Here is a 24,139-nt window from a genome sequence, read left to right as displayed (position 1 = left end):
GAGCATGCACGTTAGAGGAGGGGCAGAGAGAGAGGGAGACAGAATCCCAAGCAGTCTCCATACCATCAGCATCAGCGCAGAGCCCAATGCGGATCTCAAACCCATGAACCGCAAGATCATGACCTGAGCTGAAATCAAAAATTAGACGCTTAACTGACTGAGCCACCTGGGTACCCCCCCAAGTGCAGCATATTTTAAAATTGGTGATTCCTTATATGATGAATTTTGTTTTAAGACAAATACACATAGGGATCAGGTGGAGAGGAGTAGAAACCTTAACAAACCTAGCAGAAAGTAACGGACACTCATAATTCAGTTACATCTGCAAATTGGTAGTAGTTAAGAAATGGATGCAGAGGAATAGCTTGTCTTAATTTGGAAGGATTTGATATTTGTAACATTTTACAACATAAGATACTGCTTCAGATGGACCTCTGTAGCTTCTGTTTCATTTTTGGTCTAATTTGGTCCCTTGTAATTGGGCTTGTGTCCATAATGGTTAGTGTCTAGGAAGTGGACTAAAGTTATGGTTTGTTTAGATGAGCCTGGACCTGTTGGCTTGCTTCTGTGATGTTTTTCCATCTGTCACAGTCACTCAATTTATAGATAGTAGTGTTTTTTGTTGGTCTCAGCCTGTCCCTAGCCGGTGTCGTGGCTTGACCGCCCTTGTGGTTTTTACTATGATTACAGGATACCCTTAAGTGGTAACCACCAGGAAACTTTGAAAAAGTAAAAGTTTATTGCTTACAGAACCTGGAAATTACACAGCTCACGTGGGGCCAGACATTGAGGTCACAGGTAGACAGAGAGCATGCACATACCTGAGGTTCTGCTTTAAATAGAATTGAGGATGGGAAACTAGGGTTTTGCAGGCTCACTGTTTATTGGTGAATTTAAAACATAAGAGCAGGAACTTAAAGCGTGGGAAGAGAAGAAGCAAGTGGCCTAAATGGTCAGTTATTGAAATCAACTAGGATTTCTAAAACAAAGGAGCCTCAGTTGGGGGAGGTGGCCTGGCTCTTTCTCTAGTCATGTGGCTGACAATGTGTTTATTTGAGATAAACATCTTGGCAGTGGATGCCATTGCAATCAAAGCCTAAGTCAGGCACTTGCATTACAAAACAACAACAACAACAAAAAACCTCTCAGGGTTTACACTACATGGTAGTATCCATTTAAGAGAGAATAAACACATGAAGTCAGACAAGTGCTCTTTTTGTGTAGTGTGAGTTATTGCCTTTATTACTTTGGACCTAACTACTCTTAAAGAGGATTCTGGGCCACTATTATTTTTTTCCCATTCAACTATACCTCTTTACTTACTCAATAAAAGTTTTATTTTTGCTAACTTACTCCATTATGTTGAGAGAACTGAGGTCTTGATCCTTGTGATCTGCCTGTAATCCTTGGTGAAATCTTCAGCTATCTAGTTAAGATTAAACTAACTTTTTTGTTGTTCTTGAATAACTAAAATGCCTGAGATTATGCAGAGCAAAGCATTTCAGTGGAGAACTAAAAGCTAAGAAATTGAGGAGTGGGGAATAAGGAATAGTTCATTCAAAGCCAAAATAAATAAATTATTTTCATGTGTTTCTTAGTGATGTTCTTTTTTACTTAACAGGAAGGAAGGAAAGAAAACATAAATCTAACTTCATTAGCATACTTGGCCTGACCTTAGGAGAGTGTGTGTAGTATGTTGTTATGCTGGCAATATGTGTTTACCCCAGTGAGGCCCTCCTGTCTGGCATCCTGGTGGGCATTGGCTGGCATGTGCGAAGCAGAAGCTCTGTTTGTGCTCCCTCTGGAGACATGACAGCCTTAAACAGCAATGCTGGGATTTTGTTTCTGTAGATAACATTGTTAACAGTTTGTTACTATTCTCTTTGGGATTTCTGCCTGTTAAGATTGATGGTTTCTGAAAAAGCAGTGTTGATAATACAAGCCAGATGTAAACAGAGCAGAGATACTTAGGCATGCTGCCCTTGCCCTCTCCTCAGTCCTGGCTTTGGTCTTCCCCATCGGTCCTGTTTCCCCAAGTGAACAAAAGTACTTTCTGACCACAAGAGATATAAAAAGAGAAATTCATTCTTGTCTTACTGGGCCCATTGGGTTACTTCATGTTGGTGAATTCCAGTATTCTTGGTCAACTGGCCTGAAAATTGGATGCATATCTAACATGTTGTATTACCAACAAGGCTTTCTTTTTGCACCTGCTTCTTAAAATACTTAGCTGTGTGTTTTGTACGTTTATGGATCGAATCAGAAAAGGGGGGGGGGGCGTGCCTAGCTGGCTCAGTCGGTAGAGCATGTGACTCTTGATCTTAAGGTTGTGAGTTCAAGCCCCACGTTGAGTGTAGCGTTTACTTAAAAAAATTAAAATCTTAAAAAAAAAAAAGAAATGAATTTCACAACTGGATAAGGGAACAGACCTTGGGACTTGTTACACTGCCTACCATTTGGAGAAGTTGGTAGACTTATTAGAGTCAAATGGTTTGTAAAGTATTTAAGAATTTAAAATAGAGGAAATAACCTTTGGTGTTTCTCTTAGTCAGAAAATCACTTGAAAAGAGGACACTCTTCAAGCCAAAATAACCTGCAGGTCATCTAGATAATAAGTGATAGAACCAGAATTATACCCAGAAAGTCTGACACTAGAGCCAGTTTTCTTAACCACTGAACTCTACTTCCTCTCAGTTTCTCTGTTCTTGTAGCTTCTATTCCACTCATGGAATAACAGAACAACAGAACAATTCATGATCTTTGGTGATCGGAAACTAGTGGTTGAGGGAACATATAAAACTATAAAGGATTGGAGACATCGTGTAAATGGCTGATGTCGGGAAACTGGGCTCCTAGAGCACCATTTATGGCTGGGAATGTGAATAATAAGGGAGCGGCGTGGGGTATCTTGTGAAGTTTTATGTTCAAATTTAGCACGTTGTGAGTTGAGCAAGTAAAAAACTATGTAAATATCCCAAATTTCCCAGAATTATTTTGTCCATGCTGCTTTATAATGTGTTTGTTTGTTTTTCTTGTTTTTTTATCATGGATAATTTTAAGCACATATAAACAGAATAGTACTAAGGAACTTCCACGTGCCCATCACCCAGCTTCAATAATTATTGGCTTTCTGTCATGCATATAACAAGGTGTTTCTGATCATCAATAAATTGAATTCTTGGATGTTCCTCCTAATGAACCAGTCTTATGATGGAACTTTACTTCTCCAATGCGTTCACTTAGTCATGAGATGGTATTCTAGTTTTAAAATCTGATACAGCAGAGCTCTGAACATGGAGTTGTCATAACATAGTTCTTATTTAGTTTCTCAATATACTAAATAACACAGTCTTTAAGTGAGGGTAGGGAGAATATTATTTTCATCCTGCAGTGGTCACTGAAAGAAAATATTTCTTTTAAAAATTTTGTCTCTCCTTGGGCGCGTGGGTGGCTCAGTCGGTTAAGCGTCTGACTTTGGCTCAGGTCATAATCTCAGTTTGTGGGTTTGAGCCCCTCATTGGGCTCTGTGCTGACAGCTCGGAGCCTGGAGCCTGCTTCGGATTCTGGTTCTCCCCCTCTCTCTGCCCCTCCCATGCTCATGCTCTGTCTCTCTCTGTCTCTCAATAATAAATAAACGTTAAAAAAAATTTTTTTTTTAATTTTGTCTCTCCTAGTTTTCATTTTGAACCAAGATTAGTTTTTCATTTTTCAAATTCCTGTTGTGCCTTTCAGATACATGAACATTTGAATTTGTTTTTAACCTATATTCTTCATCTTTTCTTACAAGTAGCCTCTCTGTTCCTGATTTCATTTTTTTTTTTTTTAATTTTTTTTTCAACGTTTATTTATTTTTTGGGACAGAGAGAGACAGAGCATGAATGGGGGAGGGGCAGAGAGAGAGGGAGACACAGAATCAGAAACAGGCTCCAGGCTCCGAGCCATCAGCCCAGAGCCTGACGCGGGGCTCAAACTCACGGACCGCGAGATTGTGACCTGGCTGAAGTCGGATGCTCAACCGACTGCGCCACCCAGGCGCCCCACGTTCCTGATTTCATTTTAATGGAATTTTCAGACTTTCTCCTAAAAGAGAGTCTCTTGGTGATTTCAATTAAAGAGACTTCGGCATATTAGAGATTACTCTAGAAAGAAATTTATGTGGCTGATTCAGATTATATATGGACTTCTCCTACTTCCGGAAAACCAGCCTCACCAGCCAAACTATCCCATATGATTTTGGAGACAGTATGTCCAAAGCTAGGCAAAAAAAAGTCCTCATATACTTCATCTAATATCATATTGTGGAACCAGGAGAGACAGTGACTACTTTCTTGATTGTAGATCCTGGAAAGTAATTTAAGTCCTTACGGTTTCACATTCCTCTATCAGTAACATGTAATTTCTGTTTCCTTATGATGTCCTACAGTTTGTATATACCCATCAAATGAAATAATGTATGAAAGCATTTTTCAAACTGTATGCTATTACATAACTCTGAAGAGTTTAATGGGTATTCTGTATTTCTGTCAGAGGTACTCAGTATATATAGCTCATAGCATCTTGCTTCATAAGAATTCAAAATTTGCTGATGCGTTTGTATTTATTTCTCCTCCTGGTATCAAGGTAGAGTAACTCAGGATAGGAGTATGGGTGATTATGCCCATGTTTTATGTGAAAAAACTGAAACTTGTTGAGAGGTTTTGATTTACTTGGATTGCACTGTGTCAGAGATAGAATTCGGACTCAGATTTCTTAGTTTGACAGAGGCAGCTTCCCTAAAAATGTTTATTACCTAGGGGCGCCTGGGTGGCGCAGTCGGTTGAGCGTCCGACTTCAGCCAGGTCACGATCTCGCGGTCCGGGAGTTCGAGCCCCGCGTCGGGCTCTGGGCTGATGGCTCAGAGCCTGGAGCCTGTTTCCGATTCTGTGTCTCCCTCTCTCTCTGCCCCTCCCCCGTTCATGCTCTGTCTCTTTCTGTCCCAAAAATAAATAAACGTTGAAAAAAAAAATTAAAAAAAAAAAATGTTTATTACCTATAAAAGGTAACCTGTTATTTGCAGACCTATTTGAAATTCAGTTTTGTATTTCTGGCACAAGTAATGTAAATTATAGATAATATTGAGCTGAATATACTGAAACGAGAAAATTATATGAACTAAAAACAGAGGCTTCTGACTTTCTGGAAGGGGGCAAGATACAAATTTGTTATTGCACTGCAGGGTTTTCATGTCTCTTCTAGCTTGGGAAAAGTGCTGCTGTTACCAAGTATCAGAGTTCTTTCAAAGGGACTTCTCATCCTCTATCTTTATTAACCAAAGAGGCTGCATGACTTGGGCTAAAAAATAGTACATGTGAGTGAGTGAAACAAAGGAAGCTTGTGATCTCGGATCGACCGCTGCTTCCTTATCAAAGTGTATGACTAAGAAGGGCTACCGTTTGTGAGAGGGGACAAACTATGGGACAGTGGCTCCTCTTGACCTGTAACCAGGCATAAGTTTCAGGGACAAATATCCTCATATTCATCGTAGAGTTTTGTGCCATGTGTTTGCTTTCTACTGTTTTCACCTGATCGTCTCCAAGGTGTATTTGCATTAGTTTCAGAAGGATAAAGGTGAAGCACAGAACCCAGCGCCAGACCGCCCAGGTCCTGGCAGTCCCACCTATTGGCGGTATAACCTTGGTCATGGTATTTATCCTACCTAAGCCTTATGCTTCTCATCTATAAAGTGGGGATAATAATCATACCTACCTCGGGTTGTCGCGACAACTGTACCAGGCATATAAGAAGTGTTCGGAATATTAGCTGTCATTGTGACTGTCGCTAGTATTACCTATGGACAAATGAAGGCAGAACAAGAAGAAGGCCCCTTAAACTTTCTCTTCTAGAGGAGAGCTGTTTAACCTGCCCTCGCTTCCAGTTTCAGACCTCTTAAGAATTCAGGACTGTAGTGCAACCATCGTGCTACATCACCAGTTTACCGGATGAGTAACTCATCTTGTGGGCTTAGTTTCGTGAGAGAAAGCAGTGGAGGTGAATAAACCTAGTGCTGTGGAAAAACCATTAGCAGGAGCATCACCTCACATTTATTGATGGGGTGCAGGGAACCGTGCGCAGACCACGGTGGAGTGAATGTCTGGCCCACCAAGGAATTTATACTTCTTCATCAGGGATGCAGGAAGGGGATTTGAAGAGGGCCATGATGTGACAGAAGCGGCACTCATGGTGTGCTCCTCAGACTGTAAGATATAGGATAAGTAGACCCAGAAAAGGAAAAGGAGATGATTTCTCCAAGAGGGGCAGATGACGGAGAAATGGGAACTGGGGAGGGCCCCCACAAAGGGGAGACAGGAGGAAGACACTGAAGCTGAGGTGGGTGAGGGGTTAGCAAGGAGTCAAGGGACTAGATGGCATCCGGGAGAACGTGGTGGTAAATCGTGCTGCGGCAGAGCAGTCAGAAGATGCATCCAGGGAAAAGGCGTTTAGGCAGGTTTTGGAAACTGTACGAGGGATGGGGATGCTGTTCTGCCACATCAGCAGCAGGACTAATCCCTTCAAATGCTAGGTGCAGTGAGAGGGCAGGATTGAAGCTGGGACGATTGAGGTTGTAAATCTTGCCGCACATGTAGTTTTTAATTATAGGGATGAAGTGCAGCATACTATAGGGGTAAACTGTAAGGTAGCTGGTGAGTGACTGAACTGTGAAGGCTCCTTAGTGAGTCTTCAAGGGTGCGTGGAGCCTGAAGAAAGGTGTTAGGGTTGCGACTTTTTTTGGAAAGGAAGTGGGAGGCCAGCCAGAGAAAGGGTAGCTGAGGAGGGGTCTTGGCACGTGGAGCGTGCTTCAGCACATCTGAGGCATGAGGCCAAGAAATAGTGTGAGCTTTCGAGATTGAAAAGCAAGCTTTGCCTGAAACAGGAGTCATGATAGTTTTGGGGTCAGAGAGAAGTCATTGAGTTTCAGTGAGAAAATAGACCCTTGGATGACACCTAAATCTGTACTTGCCTCTCCTGTCCATCGTTCAAGATCTGGCAGAATTGTGTGTGCTCTCAGGCTCGCCTGGGTCGTGCTCACGGGTCCAGGAAAAGGAGAAATCAGACTGGTTGGTACGTTGCCATTTCTCCTCAGCCCTGAGGTAGACAGGCTTCTTCTGGACTCCTTAGCAGAGGACACTTCTTCAGTAGCCTGTGCTTCTGCTATAACTAAATTTGGTTGTGATTTGATGGCTTAAAGAAACACAGCCCACAAGCCAAAACAGCTCTCTTTCCCTACCATATTTTTCACTCTGTAAGTTCTCTAGCTTTTGTTTCTGGAAGGGGGGGGGGGGGGTTGGAAAGCCACAGGTAATACCAAGCTATAAGAGTATCCTTTCTCTTATCAGTGAAAGGTTCAGGAAATTGAATAGCCAAACTCACCGTATAGCCAAACTTTTGTGTTAACTCTGGAGGGAAAAGAAGCCTCTTCTCATATCAGTGTCCAATGTTTGTCTCATAAATGGCACTTGCGGTTCCCTTTCTTTCTCTCTCTCTCTCTCTTTTGTTTTTGAAACATCCACCCCAACCTGTTCTCTGTCTTCTCAATGCATGCCCTTGGAACACGTGGCATCTCTGATTTAAAGATACAAAATACCTTATAAGCAAACCTCACAAAAACTGGGCACATGACTGCTGATGTGGAATGTGTGAGCAGGTGAAGTTCAGTTGCCTGAACTAGATTACGTGTGTTATTTATTGCCTAAGCCATAACTACCTAGCCTCTGAGCACTCTCTAGAAGGAAGCTGAACCTCATGGAAAAGACTCTGAATTTGAAGACGGAGGTTTGAATGCGGGCTTTACTTACTGGCTACACGACTTTAGACAATTCATACCAACCCTTCCTGCCTTGTAGCATTGTTGTAGGATTAAAATCAAAACAAGGGCAGTGGATGTGAAACTGCATTGTGAAGTGAAGCTTCCTACAGATTTATGCATATGCCTTTGTTTTGTTTTGCTTTTGAAAGTGTAATTCTTTTGGCAAATGATAAAATCACATTGTTCCAAAATCAAATTACCAGAAAGCATATAAAGAGAAGGCTTTTTTTCCATTTCTGTCCCTCTCCACTCCCTTCCCCTTCCCTTCTTTCAGGTTACCATTTCTGTTAGTTTCGTTGTATGTTTGCAGTGTGGTTTAGTGCAGCAGAGGTAACACGCCGTATTACCCTGCTCTGCCTCTTGCTGTCACTCCTCTAAACAGCGTGTCTTGGAGGCATTTCATATCAGTATGTTTCCATATCGAGACAGCTTCATTATTTTCCATTGTCTGAATGTACCATAGTTTATTCAGTCAGTTCCCTTACTAATGGAACTTGGGGTACTTCCAGTTTTTTGCTATTACAAACAGTATTGCAGTGAGTTAGTATATGCACAATGCTTAGAGCAGTGCTTGGCATATAGTAAGTGCTAAAAAAGTGTTAGTTATTGTGCATAAATACACACTATGTTCATGCAAGTATTGTGTGTCTGTGGGATAAAGTCCCAGAAATGGCATTAGTGAAGGCGGTGAATGCATTTGAAATTTGTCTAGATATTGCCAAATTCCATTTCAAGGGATTGTGTCATTTTGCACATTTGCAACACACTCAATAGAAATGTAAGGTATTACAACGGCTTTATACGGTGGGTACCCAACAAAAGTGGTTGACAGATTATCACCATTTAATTATCTGTTGAAATTGTATATGTTCCTAATTGGAGACTAGACTGTGCCAAGGCCTTAGTGAGTGGTGGGTTTTCATTTAGACTATGCTTACAATGTTTTCTTACCATTTATCGTTCTTTTTTTCTCTTATTTTTTATTGTAATAGTAGAAAAATGTTTATTAAGCATAGCACCAAAGTTAGAAATCATAAAGGAAAAGATTAATAAATTTGATTTCATGAAAGTAAAAAGTTTTAGTTGACTAGAAAGCATCCTAGACTAAATTAGAGTGAAAATTATATGATAGGAAAAAATGTATGCCACCATTATAATATATAAATATATAGTGTGTTATTACTGATCACTACGAAAAGGGCAAGCACACCAGGTGAAATAGGCAGAGATGCCAGACAGGCACTTTACAAAAGAAAACTGTAAATAGCAAGCAAACACACATAAGAAAATTAAATAATTAAGGATGTGTACAAAGATTTAGTTGCAAAAATATTTATAGCAATGTTGTTTCTAAGCATGAAAACATAATCCAGACTTCAACATTAGGGGATTGATCATAATTGGTTTACTCATACAAATTCAGCGCTTAAAAATTGTGTAGATAGATGTATTTTTTTTTTTAATCAATATGGAAAGAGATGCATTGGAAAACAGCTTGTGTGGTACTTTGTAATAAAAGAGTGTGTATGATGTCTCATTTTATTAAATGTATAGAGTCTACCCACAGTAACTATCAAAGGCTATATGTAAAACGTGGACAGGGCTTATCCCAAGGTGGTGGGATTGTAGGCTGTTTTTAAATTTATTCTCTTCTTCTCCTCATCCACCTCTTCCTCTTCCTCCTTGTGTTGTTCCTCCTCCTCCCATGCTTCCAAAATCTGTTCTAATATGCGTTAATTATTTGGGTAATCTTTAGTATTTGAAGTCAAAAACCAATATAAGAATTCAGAAATTGATAGGAAAATCACCTACCCTGTTGTATAAAATTATCATTTTGTTATTTTTTTGTAAGTTTTTTTCACCTGTGTATCTGGATTTGTAACATGGTTGTAATTATATAGGGTATATCATTTTTAATATACTTTACTTTTATCACTTAAATATTTCCCATGTTGCTACATAGCCTTTGCAACTTCATTTTAAATGACTGGCTATGTTCCATGAAGCTGTTTCTCACTATTTATTAGGAAGTTGGAAATAGAACAATGCCAGTGAGGTTTTGCTTTCCTTTCTCGGAGGCTTTCCTCAACCTTGCATTATCACCATCAGGTGAAAGATTGGCAGTGATTTAATGAGGCCTTGACAGTCCAGCCTCCTTAGGTCCACGCTGCCAGACACATCCATCAGAGCAGAACAGAAACTTGATTTTGTCACATTCTTTTCAAAAATAGCCCTAAAAAACCCACCCCATGTTAGCCACAAATCATTTGTTAGTGAGGTGAAGTACCTCGTAGACCAAAGACAGCGCAAGATAGAAAATTGACCTAATCATGAATGATGGTGTATTTATCCCCTTAATCAAGTCTGAGAGGTTAAATGTTAGATTTCTGGTAGAATTTCAGAAAACTGTTTTCTGAGGTAAAGATCTTCTTTCCCTTAAACTAACCTATTCACACCTCTTCTGTTTCTGAGTGAATCTGGCCTAATCCGTCTAGAGCTGTATCAACAACACCGTTTTTCTCTTTACAGACCAACACTACCCTTTTTCTTAACAAATACAGAAACATTGCCAGTTTTTTTGAGGGACTAACTTATTTTATTTCTTTCTCACTGCATATAAACAACCACTTTAAAGTTTAAGCAAAATTTAATTTCACCTTCGTTCCTAAAGCTGACTTTATCTATTTACCTGTTTCCCAAAATATAACCTTGGGATCCTTGTTGCAGATTTTTCTGTTCCGTTTTCCCTGGGGAACGCCTGTTCTAGTTGCCTAAGTGCTTAAGGGCTAGAAGCTGCAACTTTGTTCAAGTCAAAATGGCCACTTTAAACCTGCCTGAATGGGTACTTTGCTGCTTCCTTACACAGCACTCACTTGGGTTTCAGACATACTGATCCTAATCTCAAACTCCCAAGACACACAGTATACAACAGTTAGAGCAGCCCCAAGTTCATTATCTACTCAGGGTGCAATTACTTGGAGGCCACCTAGACCGTGAGGTTTTTGTAGGCCCCCAGAGAATTCATATCCTGAAGAGAGAGACTAATCAGGCAGGTCCTAAAAGGGTGGATTGCAATTGATAGGAGTTTTAATTTGTGAGGACTTAATCTGATCTGCTTTTGGAACAAGATAGTGTAGATGTACTTATTGTCCATTTTCTCTGTGCATTCTTTGAAGACTCATTTGATTGTGTGATGATAGTATTGTCATAAGGACACAGAACTTTATTACATGAATCTGCCCCTGTCCTTCACCTGCCTCACTGTCCAGAGCTATGCTAGGGATTGATTTAGCCTGCATTATGTGGGGGCGGGAGGATGACTGATGTCTCAAATGGTGTGGTATGCAGTAGTCTGGTCTCCATGTCCACTGAAAACTCCTTTTGGGGAGGGCAGATGATGAATTTCTCAGGAAGCAGTTACTTAGTATGCAGCAAGTACTGGCCCTTCAGCTGACCAAGTTGAGAGTTGATGTCAGTTGATAGAACTATCTATCCGTTGATAGAACTTACTGGCAGTGGTGCAGGTGACAGTAAGGGCCAGGTCCTTGACTGGCTGACGCAAGCAAAGCAGGGCCTTTGGAGAATATAATTAAGACGGAAACGAGAAACAGCACAGGCTACAGCGTTTGTCTGTGTTCCCCTCTCCTGTCTCCCCTGCCGAGAAGAAGAGAGCCGGATCAGGAGGCTTGCATCCACGGACAAAGATGTGTTCCCTCACGTGACTTGGAAGGAGCCCTTGGGCACTTCTCTGGGGTGTTTTCTTATGAGAACAGATACCCTGTGCCACATCAGAGCGAGCTGTCTTTGGCTTCTGTCAGAGGTGAAGAGGAGAATTGGGCACAGGGTGACCTCACCAAAATAGTTGTGGTTTTGTGTCAGATAATGTCCTCTGTTGCACCATTTAGCTTACCTTCATGTTGCATTTTAATTACTTAAATCAGTCTGGCATTTAGAGCAGCAGTTGTCAAAGTTGTCAACCTCCCTTTGAGGGAGGTTGCAGGGTCTTCCCTTCTCCAGCAGCCTATCTGTATAAGGCCAGATTTTACTTCCTCTACTTCAGCCAGAACAACAGATTGCAGACAGAAGCAGATACAAGAATTCGTCTGTCTTCCATGAAGCCAGACATTAAATGGTAAAACAAAACCACTTTTCTAACTGAAGTTTAGTTTGTTTTGGAGAATATAATTATGTTTTCCTAAAAATATGTTATTTACATTCATGTTTTTTGATTCTTATGAATTAGTATTTTTAACTTAAGGTTTTAATTTCAAATACGGTAGGTATCAGTAGGTATTACCCACATAAACAACTTTTCACGGTCCTCAGTAATTTTAAGAGAATACATACAGTTTGTGTCCAGGGCTGAGAAGTTTGATAACTGCCACACCAGAGGACCACCTTGAGAGAAATGCCTGCATCTGCTTTACTTCTCTTGGTTCTTTGTAGTGAGAAGGGATACAGCATATAGATTTGCACAGACACTTTGAGAGAAAAATGGCTCAAGTGTCTGGTGTAGAACAGGTGCCGTGGGAAGATGGGCGATGGTGACGATAGTGATGATGACGAAGATGATCGCTAGTCTCTGTGAGTCCTTGCATGGGAGGAGCAGGACCCCTGTGTATATTCACAGTTCTGTGCTCTCTGCTCTCTCCTTGGCCGATTCTTGTTTCAAATACACACACTGTAGTCTCTCGCTTTAATTTTGCTCTTTATATTATCAGTGACTCAAGTGAAGCAGTTTTCCTGCTGTTTAAGTGTATTGGAATACGTTCCTGAAGGGGAATTTGTTTCATTCTAGTGGAGCCCAAGATATGGGTTAATCTTCCCAATGGGAAAGGGCAGATTTCTAAGATGGCTGGATAGCTGATGACGCCATGTTTTCTCTCAGCTGAGCTCCCGACCTGGGTGCCGGTACAGCTGTGCCGGTCTCCAGTCCGCCCACTGGAGGTCCAGAAACGCTTGGGCCTTCCTGAGGAAGAGAGGTCAGGATGCTGTCTCAGTCTTCCAGTTCTACCTGATCTCACATCAGATTTCCCACGAGGCCAGCAAAGACTGTTATCATTTGACCTATACAGTATCATCTGCTAAAGGGGGCTCCTGGGAATGACGACATGGCCCCCTCGGGTCTCCTCTCAGCTCTCCAGCTTAGCTAGTTGTAGGAATTTACAGTAGCGAGAAAGGTAGGAGAACAGCCAGTGATGGTGAGAAGGTAGGTAAGAATGGACCCTGTGTGCTTGCCCTTCTGACCCTAGATGGAGATTAATCCCCGTGGTGTGGCTGTATGAACAAGAAGCGTTTCCACCTATCTTTCAGGGTCATGCTCTCTTTAGCCCTGACGGCCTGGGCAATGGAACAGCATGGGATCTGGTAACAGTCTTAGGTTTAAGGCCCAGGTCTGAACCTCACCTGTGTGACTGGGACATGTCACTTAGTTAGTCTGAGCCCCAGTTTTCTAACTGATAAAACTATAGCCTTGCCTGGCTTGTCTGCTTCACAGAACAGTTAATAAGACTTAGATTAAGTGAGGTTATAGATGAGAAAGCTGAAAAACATGTGCAAATACTAGTTTTGTAGCAAACTTCTTTATAGTGCCTGTGGGGTTTCTGCTCTTTTCCCCTTGCCCTCTGGATTCATGAGGCTTTTGTGCTTTTCTCCAGGTTACCTGTGCATGACAGATGAATGGTTCTCTGAATATGTCTACGAAGTGGTTGTGGACAGGAAGCATGTCCCTGAAGAGGTGCTAGCTGTGTTAGAGCAGGAACCCATTGTCCTGCCAGCGTGGGACCCCATGGGGGCTTTGGCGAAGTGATGCTGCCTGCAGCTCTTTCCTCCTCCCATGGGACCTGAAGTGACTACAAAGGACAGACCCAGGGACTGAAGCCAAAGTTACACGGGTTCCCACAGGACACAGTCAGATACTTGGATTGCTCTTCCAGGAACCTCTTGGAGAAGTGTGCTTTATGATGAAACAAAATATTCTTAAAGGGAAAGATCAGGTCACACTATGTACTCTCTTCATCTCCAACAGCTCAGGATCTCTTAGCATTTTAATCAGATGTAATTGTGTGTCTTAAGTCTGTCAAAAAGGTTTGGTTTAGTGTCTGTTTTAATAAGACAGGAGAGGATGAGCAATTGTAGAATATGGAGAGAAAATGGACCTGATGCTCCGTGTTTCTAGAGTAGAGTTGGGGGAGGGTTGTCCTAAGATTTGAGCTTTCAAACTGCATGCTGCCTGACAGTATCACTGTCCCTCCTAGATGGCAGTCACTGAATTCAGGTTTTTTCAAGGTAATTTTATATGCCTCTAATAGCCCACGAATGGGAGGTTGATCAGATCTGACATGATTCCTTCCTGTTGTTTGGAACTGGCCCCCCCCCCCCGCCACAGCTCTACTCAAGTCAGGGTTAAGTAGAGGCTTAGAGAAAAAGAGGAGTGTGAAAACAGCCAAAACCATATCATGATCTGAATTCTAATCATTAAGGGGAGCTTGGTCAAATGGCTTACCTTCTGCCTCTGGAATTGGGAGTTGGGTGGGCAGGAAAAAGTGATACCATTCTTTCTGACAACTAGATGGTGCTGAGAAGCTTTTGAATAAAACACTTTGCTAAATGAGAGTAAGTGGCTTATTTGATCTAAGAGTTTCTTTAGCAACAAAGGAAAGCAGCCAGGTGACCCATGTTCTTCAAAATAGAAAACAGCAAGATAGTTCAGGGCTTCCCTGCTTCAGCTTCTGTATGGAATAGATGATCCTTCCCAGTCTATGCTGATCCTCACTGGCTTCTGCTAGGTCCAGCCTCGGAATTGGCTGAAGACTATGTATTTCACTGAGACTGGACATCCCTTTCACTGAAAGCAAAAAGTGTAGCATCCTAATCAACATTTCCATCAGTGCCTGAGCCCCCTGCCTTTCTGACTTTCTAAGAATCTTCTCGGTCCTAGCAGGGGATATTGTCTGTCACAGTACTTTCCAAGATAACATTAGATAAAGGCTCAAGTTTGAATCAAAGTGTTTATAATATTCTAGTATTCCTGTTCCAAGCAAGATAAATAAATCCATTTCTAGACACATCATGGCAAAACCAGAACAGGTCTTAAAAGCATCCAGGAACACTGATTACCTCCCTCCAAAGAAAAGACAATTAGATTGACAACTAACTTCTCATCAGCAACTATATAAGCAAGAAGAAAGAGAAATATTTCTTCAAGGTGCTATGAGAAGTTAACTGTGAGCCTAGAATTCTATACTCCATGAAACTGTCTTCCAAAGATGAAATAAAATACATTTTCAGTCAAAAACTTACCCAAGGAGAAGGAAAGTGTTCCAGTATGAAAGATCTGAAATATGATAAATATGTGCATCATCTAAACAAAAAGTACGTGTAGGTAAGTCTAATAGGGTTCAGAGAAAGACAAAACTAAAATACATGAAAGCAGATAATTGTAATTAGGGAGGTCATTGAACTAAACATATTCTTTATATCATTCAGGTAGAAAATAAGTATATTGATTAACTTTAGACTTTGATATGTTAATAAACTATCCTAGATTTCTAGATTTGTATATCTATTTTTAGTTATATAAAACGTATAAAAATATCTGTATCTAGATGTATAAAATGTTTATCTAAATTTATATATCTTTTTAATGTTTATATTTATTTTTGAGACAGACAAAGCATGAGCGGGGGAGGGGCAGAGAGAGAGGGAGACACAGAATCCGAAGCAGGCTCCAGGCTCCGAGCTGTCAGCATAGAGCCTGACGCGGGGCTCGAACTCATCAACCACAAGATCATGACCAGAGCCGAAGTCGGACGCTTAACCGACTGAGCCACCCAGGTGCCCCTCTAAATTTATATATCTTATATACCTATTTAATATATCTATATTTCTACATTACTACTAAAAAATAAGCAGGATATAGTTTCTAAGCAAGAATATAATCCATCCATAAAGAGACAACATGGTGAGAGAAAAAAAATGCAGGACCAAGAAAGTGTCCAAAATAAGATAGAGATAAATCTAAATGTGTCAATAATTATATATAAATGTGTTAAATGTCCCAGAAAAAAGACACTGTCAAACTGGAGTTTTAAAAAAATAATTCAGCCATAAGCTGATTATAAGAGACATCAGCAACCCTGGGATATAAGAAAGGATAGGAAAGATATATCAGGCAGATACTAACCAGAATAAATCTGGTGTGGCTATACTAATAATTACCAAATTAGGGCTACTCTGAGTAACCAGACTGATTCCAGAGTATGTTATTCACAGCCTCCCTGGAGTTGTACAACACGATGGCCCTGGAAGTAGGCTTTAAAACAAAAAGCATTACTAGAGATAGAGTCACTACATAATTATATGTTTACTTGATTCTCTGGAAAAATATGAAGATTCTAAATTATAAATTAGTATGTACCTAATAACATAACCTCAAAAAATATAAAGCAAAAATATATGGAAAAATAAGCCAGTATTATAATGGAAGATTTTAATTGTTGATAGGTCAAGTAACCAAAAACTCAAGTGAAAGGTTTAAGCATTTAGTAAGGTTGGTGTAATGGACATCTATTTAGAACACTGCATCGAATAACTGCCCATTCTTTTTGAGCACACATGGAACTTTTTCAAAAATTAACTATACGCTGGAAAGTAGAGTCAACCTCACCAAATTTCCAAGCAGTTAAGTTAGAAACTAAAGAGATAACTAGAAGGTTCCTATATGTTTAGAAATTAGCTCCTAGGTCCAAGAAGAAATCATGAAGGAAATTTAACCTAAACAATGATAAATACTGCATATCAAAATGACAGATACAGCTAAAACAGTACTTAAATTTTATAGTATTAAAATTTTATTAGAATGGAAGAAAGACTGAGAATTGAGCTAAGCATCTATGTCAAGAAATTAGAACTGCAAAATAAATCTGAAAATAGAAGGAAATAAAATGTATGTGCAGAAATTGGGGAACCTGGGTTGCTCAGTCGCTTGAGCGTCCGACTTCAGCTCAGGTCATCTCACGGTTTGTGGGTTTGAGCCCCACTTCGGGCTTGCTGCTGTCATTACAGAGCCCACTTCAGATCCTCTGTCCCCCCTCTCTCTATCCCTCCCCAACTTGTGCTGTCTCAAAAAGTAAACATTAAAAAAATGTGCAGAAATTAAAGATAGGATCAACAAAGCTGTAAGTTAAGTCTTAACAAAAAAAAAAAAAAAAATTAACAGATCTTGGCAAGACTAATTAAAACACATACACAATAAATCAGAAGGAAGATACCATGATAGATACTGCAGATATTTAAAAATTAGAAGATACACTTTGTTAAATGTGACCGTAGAGGGATTTGTTTAGAAGACCTAAATCCACAACTTGGGAGCAATAGAAGAGGAGGAACAATAAGCTGGAAAGCCCACAGAGGCACTGAACAATTTAGCAGAGCTGAAAAAGTTGAATCCTGAGCCAATGGTGGAGACAGCCAGTGCTAAGCAAACCATTTTACATTGTGTAATTCCCCAATATGGTAGTTCCAGATGACCATTAAGGGAATTGGGAGTGAAAGAAGGGTTACTGAAGGTTGGGTGTGTCTGTTAGATCCCCTCCCTACTTTGGGCAGCTGGTGACTGTCCCTCCCTTGCTCTCTCAGCCCATTCAAGATTTATTCTCAAGAGAGAAAAACGGTTTATGCTCTGGAAGTCAGAAACATAACTGAGGATGAAAGTACCATAAGGGGGTTAAGTGAGTAGTTACATTCTGAATGTTCTCTGCCATCTTGGGCTCCTAGAACTCTAGCACCCAGGAGATTGGAAATCTTCTCTGGGGAATCTTGATTAGCCCAAAAGGAAAGACATAAAGAAGTATTTTATGACAGAAAGCATCATTTTATGAGACTGGCATAACTCTGTCAAGGATAGTAAGAGAAAAAATTAGATATGAATCACACCCATAAGCATAGATGCGAAAGTCCTAAACAAATTATAAACCAAATCTGCAATATATGAAAGAATAATCTTCATAACAACATATTTAATAAAAGCGATTTCCCAAATAAAATCAGGATCAAGTGGGGTGAAACAAACAGCATTGCATATGTCTTCTCTGCTGGAGATAAAGGGAAATGAGCCAAAGGTTGAACCAGAGACCTGAATTGGAGGAACTTGCTAATGTTTGGGTGACCACTGAGCACAGAAATAGGAAGGTGTGACTGGGAACTCTTTAACTGATACTCTGACCTCTGGAAAGTCTTTGCCAGCCAGGATGACTCTGGAGACATGTAGAGTCATGCTGACCCTACACTTCCAAGAAGCCAAGACCTGATAATGAGACATGCCTTCAGGATGTGGTTGTGGACCCATCTGCTTGATCCAGCTTGTCCTTAAAGAGCAGCTTAATTTTAATTTGCTGCTGGCAGAGCCAGGGCCCTTGTGCTCTAATTCCTTCAGTCACATGGTGTGTGTGAGCATTGCTGCTGACCTCAGCCGTAGGCCTCGGTCAAGTGGGACTTCTTTAAGTAATTCCAGATGAGCATTCCCATGTTTAGGACAACTTGTCTGAACCATTGTTGCTGCTCTTGACGCTGACTCTTCCTCCCTGTGGCCTGTGATACAATTCGATTGAAACCTAGGAATAAACCGGCCAGAGTTGTTTTTGTTTCCCTTTTCAAACTCCTAGCCTTCTCCGCATTACCACAAAGGGAAAAGAAGAAAGGGAGGGAGCAAATGTTCAATTCCTACCAGCTGCAGTTATTTGGGAACAGGACTGTGGAGGTGGTGAGCCCATCTGTGCTCCTCTCTCTCAGTGCAGTTTGAATACTAATTGCTCTTTTTCACTTTGCTTACTCCTCTAGAACAACTCTAGTTCCAAGAAAAAAGAAAAAGAAAACCTCTAGTTCCATAACTCCTCTTGATGTGACGGAGCACTCTCTGGAACCATTTCTCAGGCTGCCCCATGACGGTATTTTTGTTTTTTCAAAGTTATTTTTTTGTTTGTTTGTTTGTTTGTTTTGAGAGACAGAGAGAGAAACAATGTGAGCAGGGGCGGGGCAGAGAGAGAGAATCTCAAACACGTTCTGCACTGTCAACGCAGAGCCCAACATGGGGCTCAGTCTCACAAAGTGCAAGATCATGACCTGAACCGAAATCAAGAGTCAGATGCTTAACCAATTGAGCCACCCATGCCCCATTTTTATTTTATTTTTTAAAATCAGCTGCAGTTCAGCAGAACAGGGAGCTGAGGCAGGGTAGGCATATGGTGGGAACTACCAGCATGTGTTTGACTTACAGCTTAGCCTCCCTGCATCTCATCCGGCCGGGGACCATAAACGTTAACTCATCCAAACTTGTCCAAAACAGTTAAGAAATCCTTGGAGTTTTACTTGGAACATTCAGTGACAGGAGTCTTGTGGCCTATGCCTACCTCCGCAGTCTCAACTTCCTCCCTTTCCTTCTTGTTTGCTCTGCTCCTGCTAACTGCTCTCTTCTTCCTTTGTCCCTCCAACACACCAAGTTCACTCCTGCCTCTTTGCTGTTCCCTCTTCCTAAAGCTCTTCCCGCAGGTCTTTGCATGGCTGGCTTCTCCTGACTCAGGTCATGGCTGAGCACCTCACCTAGGTAGCCAGCTTCCCCCCACCCCACCCCCTGACTGCCTCTACCTTTTCCACACCCATCCCTCTCTACTGTGACCGGGGTCTATTTTCTTCACCGCACTTATCACTTTCTGAAATTATCCTATTTATTTACATGTATTTGTCTGTTTTCCCCAAAGTCAATACTCACTGTCAGCTCCCCAAGGGCAGGGGCTTTGTCTTGCTCACCGCAGTGTTCACAAGCCTGGCTCACGGTAAATACTGATTGGCTGGCTGATTGAAAGTGCCCTACATTCCGACAGCAATGCTCAATTAAAAGTTTATACATAGATCTGAAGTCTCCTTTCCTGTAACTTGCTCAATAGGGACGAGTAGCAGGAGAACAAAGCCTCTGTGACCCTCATTTTAGTGCTTAACAGAAAGGTCCAGACTTCATGAAGGTGACTTACTTAAGGGGAGTCGAAAAAAGAAGGAAAACCCACACAGTTTAGTTTGCTTTTCTCACTGCTTGTACCTTCCTCATTTCAAACCAGCCCAGCACAGCGGGATGTGCAGGGCTTTTGGACTCAGACAGGCAGGCTGGTTTTGCTGCTTGGAGTCTGCATAACCATGGACAAGTTACTGAGCCTCTTTGAGCCTCAGTATCCATAGCACTTTTATTGAAAAATCATTTTTTTTTTTTTAATTTTTTTTTCAACGTTTATTTATTTTTGGGACAGAGAGAGACAGAGCATGAACGGGGGAGGGGCAGAGAGAGAGGGAGACACAGAATCGGAAACAGGCTCCAGGTTCTGAGCCGTCAGCCCAGAGCCCGATGCGGGGCTCGAACTCACGGACTGCGAGATCGTGACCTGGCTGAAGTCGGACGCTTAACCGACTGCGCCACCCAGGCGCCCCTGAAAAATCATTTTTAAGTGTATTAAATATGAAGGGCACCTGGGCAGCTCAGTCAGTTAAGTGTCCGACTCTTGGTTTCAACTCAGGTCATGATCTCACAGTTCGTGGGTTTGAGCCCTGCATAGGGCTCTGTGCTGACAGTGCAGAGGCTGCTTGGGATTCTCTCTCACCCTCTCTCTCTACCCCTCCCCCTCCTCTGTCACTCTCTCAAAAAAATACACTTTAAAAAACTTAATTAAAAAGTTTTTAAAATGTATTAAATGTGCAGACTCACAACTTGAAAAGGAGGGAGTCTGTCATTTATTTTTAAAACCATTTACAGCAAAATACAGCCAAAGAGTTTTGCTGTGTATTGCCTACAGTAGGAGAAGGACAAAAGACAATGTGTAGAATGACTCTGGTAGATGATAGATGTTCCATAAATGGTAGCTTTTATTAATAACTACTTCTGACAGAGCCTCTCCATGTCCAGTATTGTGCCTGGCCGTCTGGGGTCCAAACAGTTCCCTCCCCTCTAGGAGTGTATCATTTTGCTGGGACAGTAAGATGGATATACATGAGCCAGTGGAAAAAGAAGGTGACTTTCTATGAATGAGGTCTTTCTTCTGGTAAGTGCCAGAACAGTTATAAAAGGGCTTGAAGTTGGAGAAAGAAAAGAAATACTGACTGGTTTTAAATTAAAACCACAGTGACCACAGACCTCAAGGATGAGGGTGATGAGCACACCAAGAGGAGACTGAGGGGAAACCTCCCACTACAAAGAGGCACACGTTATCTTGAAGCTCCTGGAAGGGAAGAAAAGCCAAAGGAAGGGTGAGTGTTTCATAATCTTGAGCTGGCAAAGGGGCGCTGACAGTAGGACTCCAGGCGAGAGGACTGACCTCATAGGCTTGATGCACAGGACAGGAGTTCTAAAAACAATTCTGTCCCTCTTCATCCGATCCTGAGAGAAGCCCTAAACTTCACTTCTCGGCTCACCGCATCCTTGCTAGTAGATTAGTGCAAATAGATGCCCCCTTCCTGAGGGAACAGACTAAAGTACAATGGCGCTGAGCAACTTGGCCTGGAAGTTACCGTCTATACCCGGCGAGGTGCAGCCGCGCCCCTGAGAAAGCCTTCAGGTTCTGCCCTGCTCTGTGATAAGGCTTGGGGCTTCTAGAATGTCTTCCTGTGTTCTTTCTGTCTGTCTTTTTTCTTCCTTCCTTCTCTCTTTTCTCCCCCTCCTCCTGTTCTTCTTTTTCACTGGTATATACTTAGATTTCAATGTACCTCATCAGCCTCCCCCTGCTCGGCAAACTAACACCTGTTCGGTGGTTTGCTTTTTTTCTCATTGGACAATAAATCTTGTGAACCTCCCCAAACAGCCCAGACGAATCTGCCTCACCCTTTCCACCAGCTGGGGGGCACTCTGTTGTTGGGTGTGTCAGGATTTCCTTGCCAGCTGCCAGGGCCCTGGTTTTAATGGCACTTCCGAGTCTGTCAAGAGTAAAAAGCATTTCCTTGTCATTCACTGGCAGTACCTGTGCTCGCGGGGCCTCCTGTGTGCTGAGACATGGAGAGAGGTAGAAAGGCCCTTCCCTTGGGAACTCAGAGCCTCGCGGAGGAGGTGGGCATGTCGGAGAGGTCAAAGGGCTATATCCCAGGTGCACACAGGGCTGTGGGGGCCCTCCCTTGGGACTCTGCCCTTCTCCCGGCTGACACTTCTCTGCCAAGGTAGAAGGCGAAAAAACAGCTGTCCTCCAGAATGTGGCCCCGGCTAAGGGTGTCCCCAGTCAGAGGAGGAAATTCTGTAGGAAGGAAGTAAACATCAAAACCCTGCTTCAAAGATATTACAGATAGAGCATGGGGTAGTCACCATCACTGTAAACTGTGGGGGAAGAGGGTGGTTTAGCAAAGGCAGGAGACTCAAAAGGAATGAAAGAGAATGGGGCCAGGAAAGGTAACCAAAGCATCTTTATCAGGACTGAGCCTGACACAGCCTCCCATTCCTGCCCGAGCCCTGGCGAGGTCACCCTCCTGGCACTCCGGATGGGGCTGCCCCTCCCATCCTCTTTCCTTGTTTCATCTGGATCCAGGAGGCCCTGGCGCAGGGGAATGCCTGCCCAGCCCTCTGTGGGTTCACAGTAGCAGCAAATCCTGCCCTGCAGGTGCTGTCTTCTGCACATGCTTGAACATGAACAGAGTCTCCAAAACTGTGTCACCTCCCTGGAAAATCAAGGGGTGGGGTGCTTTGGAAGGGATGGAGCAGACAGACACCGTAAAGGCTAGAAAGGCTGGGGAAAGGCCCACAAGAAGGGGCGGGCCTCATCTTCCGTTACTGTGTTAACCAGAACAGAGCAGGCACACAGAAGGCACTTGGCGTTCTGGAGGGAGAGGATTGGACTTACAGGGTTTCTTCTGGTCTGGCTCCACAGGGGAACGGTTTGCTGAGCCTTGAGACACCCAGAAAGTGGGTCTTCTTGGTAGCAGTGTTTATGTGTGGGGAGGGAGAGGGGGCTGTGTTTATTCTGTGGAGGCCCCGCTATCTCTAGGCTAGTGCTAGCGGAAGTAAGAGAAATTCTTGCTGAACCACAATTGCCTGGCAGGGCTTCTCACCCAGTCACCCAAGTTCACCCAGGTTCACAGAGTCTTTGACAGCCCCATCGCTTTCGCAACAGGGCAACCGGTGGCTGGGCTTCACAGGTTCTCCTGATTTCTCACTTCCACCTCCTCCCAACAGGTACTAGTGCCTCCCGGCCTCACTCCTTACTTGCTAAGGAACCTGTCTGCCTCCAGCACCCCCATTGCCCCGCTGGTCCTCTAGCCCAGGTTGGAGGAGCCATGGGATCCTGTCTTCCTCTGCCTGGCACGGAGCAGGTGCCCAGGTCAGGAAAGTGCTGTGTGATGGAGATGGACGATGGGGAAGGGTACAGGCTGCCCTGGCTTGGCAATAGACCATGACATCTGTCCACTCGCCCTGATACGCAAGGAGGATGGGCAGTGGAGTGGAGCTCCACAGGCAGAGGGAATAGGGTGCCAGAACTGGGGGATCTTCACAGGGGAGAGTCAGCTTCTGGGGATGACTGGGCAGTTGTGGCAGTGAGGGTGAGAAGCAGGACAGGGAAGAGTTCGCTTTAGGGAAGAGAGAGGGGCTGGATTCAGATTCGTTGAGGTGAAGGTGGGGCAGCTGAGGCTAAGTGATGTTTCATTGGTGGCACCCACAGAGACAAGAGGAAGAGAAAGCACGTGTTTAGAGAGAAGATGGACCATCTGGGACATTTTGTATGGACTCTGCCAGGGAGGCAGTGAAGGAACGAGGAAAGGGTGCAGTCTGTGTAAGTCTAATAGCTTTTTCTGGTAGCACCCTCAGGCAGGGAGCAAGAGGAGAGACATCAGGCCTGGGTGGTCCAAGGTGGTCCAAGGCCAGAGAGGAGATGGGGGAAGTCTCTCTGGGGAGGAGAAGTGCACAGTGGGAGGGATCCTTCCCCCCTTCCCACCCCCCAGTGGGCGGTGCCCACCACTCACAGAATCCCTATTTTACAGACCAGGGACTCAAAGGCCAGAAGGTTGAGGTAAAGGAACTTACCCTGCATGGGAACAAACCCACACAGGCAGTAGAGGGTCAGAGCCGAGATTTAACCCAGATCCATGGGATTCCCACTCTCTGGGCCAGCATAGCACCAAAGAAGGCAGCACCAAGAGGGGCCTGGAGTGGCTGAGCAGAAATGGGTATTAGGATCTAGAAAAAAGGCCAGGAGTGGTGGGGTCAACAGGATCACGAGACTATCAGGTGGTCTTAAAAAGCCACGTTGGAACCAAGGTGGAGGACAGATCGGGTAGAGC

The 24,139-nt window shown here is 42.9% G+C and overlaps 2 protein-coding genes across 3 annotated transcripts in view; both read left to right on the top strand.

The window, feature by feature from the left end:
* The window catches only part of BLMH (bleomycin hydrolase), a 46,763-nt gene extending 32,305 nt beyond the window's left edge, over positions 1 to 14,458 (top strand). Inside the window, exon 12 of the mRNA XM_040455443.1 lies at positions 13,501 to 14,458. Coding sequence (XP_040311377.1) covers positions 13,501 to 13,652 — 152 coding nt within the window. The 3' untranslated portion in view covers positions 13,653 to 14,458. The remainder of the gene's footprint in view (positions 1 to 13,500) is intronic.
* A 1,171-nt stretch (positions 14,459 to 15,629) lies between these two features.
* The window catches only part of SLC6A4 (solute carrier family 6 member 4), a 48,381-nt gene continuing 39,871 nt past the window's right edge, over positions 15,630 to 24,139 (top strand). Inside the window, exons 1-3 of one of the 2 annotated variants that reach the window (XM_040455439.1) lie at positions 15,630 to 15,679; positions 18,683 to 18,789; positions 21,007 to 21,130. The gene's annotated coding sequence lies outside the window, so the exon portion shown is untranslated. Of the gene's footprint in view, positions 15,680 to 16,933; positions 17,575 to 18,682; positions 18,790 to 21,006; positions 21,131 to 24,139 lie in introns of those variants that run through there. The other variant, XM_040455440.1, reaches the window with a different exon arrangement.

Source organism: Herpailurus yagouaroundi, unplaced genomic scaffold (genome assembly GCF_014898765.1).
Source record: "Herpailurus yagouaroundi ecotype Mexico unplaced genomic scaffold, PumYag 215, whole genome shotgun sequence".
NCBI lineage: Eukaryota > Metazoa > Chordata > Mammalia > Carnivora > Felidae > Herpailurus > Herpailurus yagouaroundi.
The sequence above is the reverse complement of the archived record's forward strand: the minus strand, read 5'-3'. Positions and strand labels throughout refer to the sequence as shown.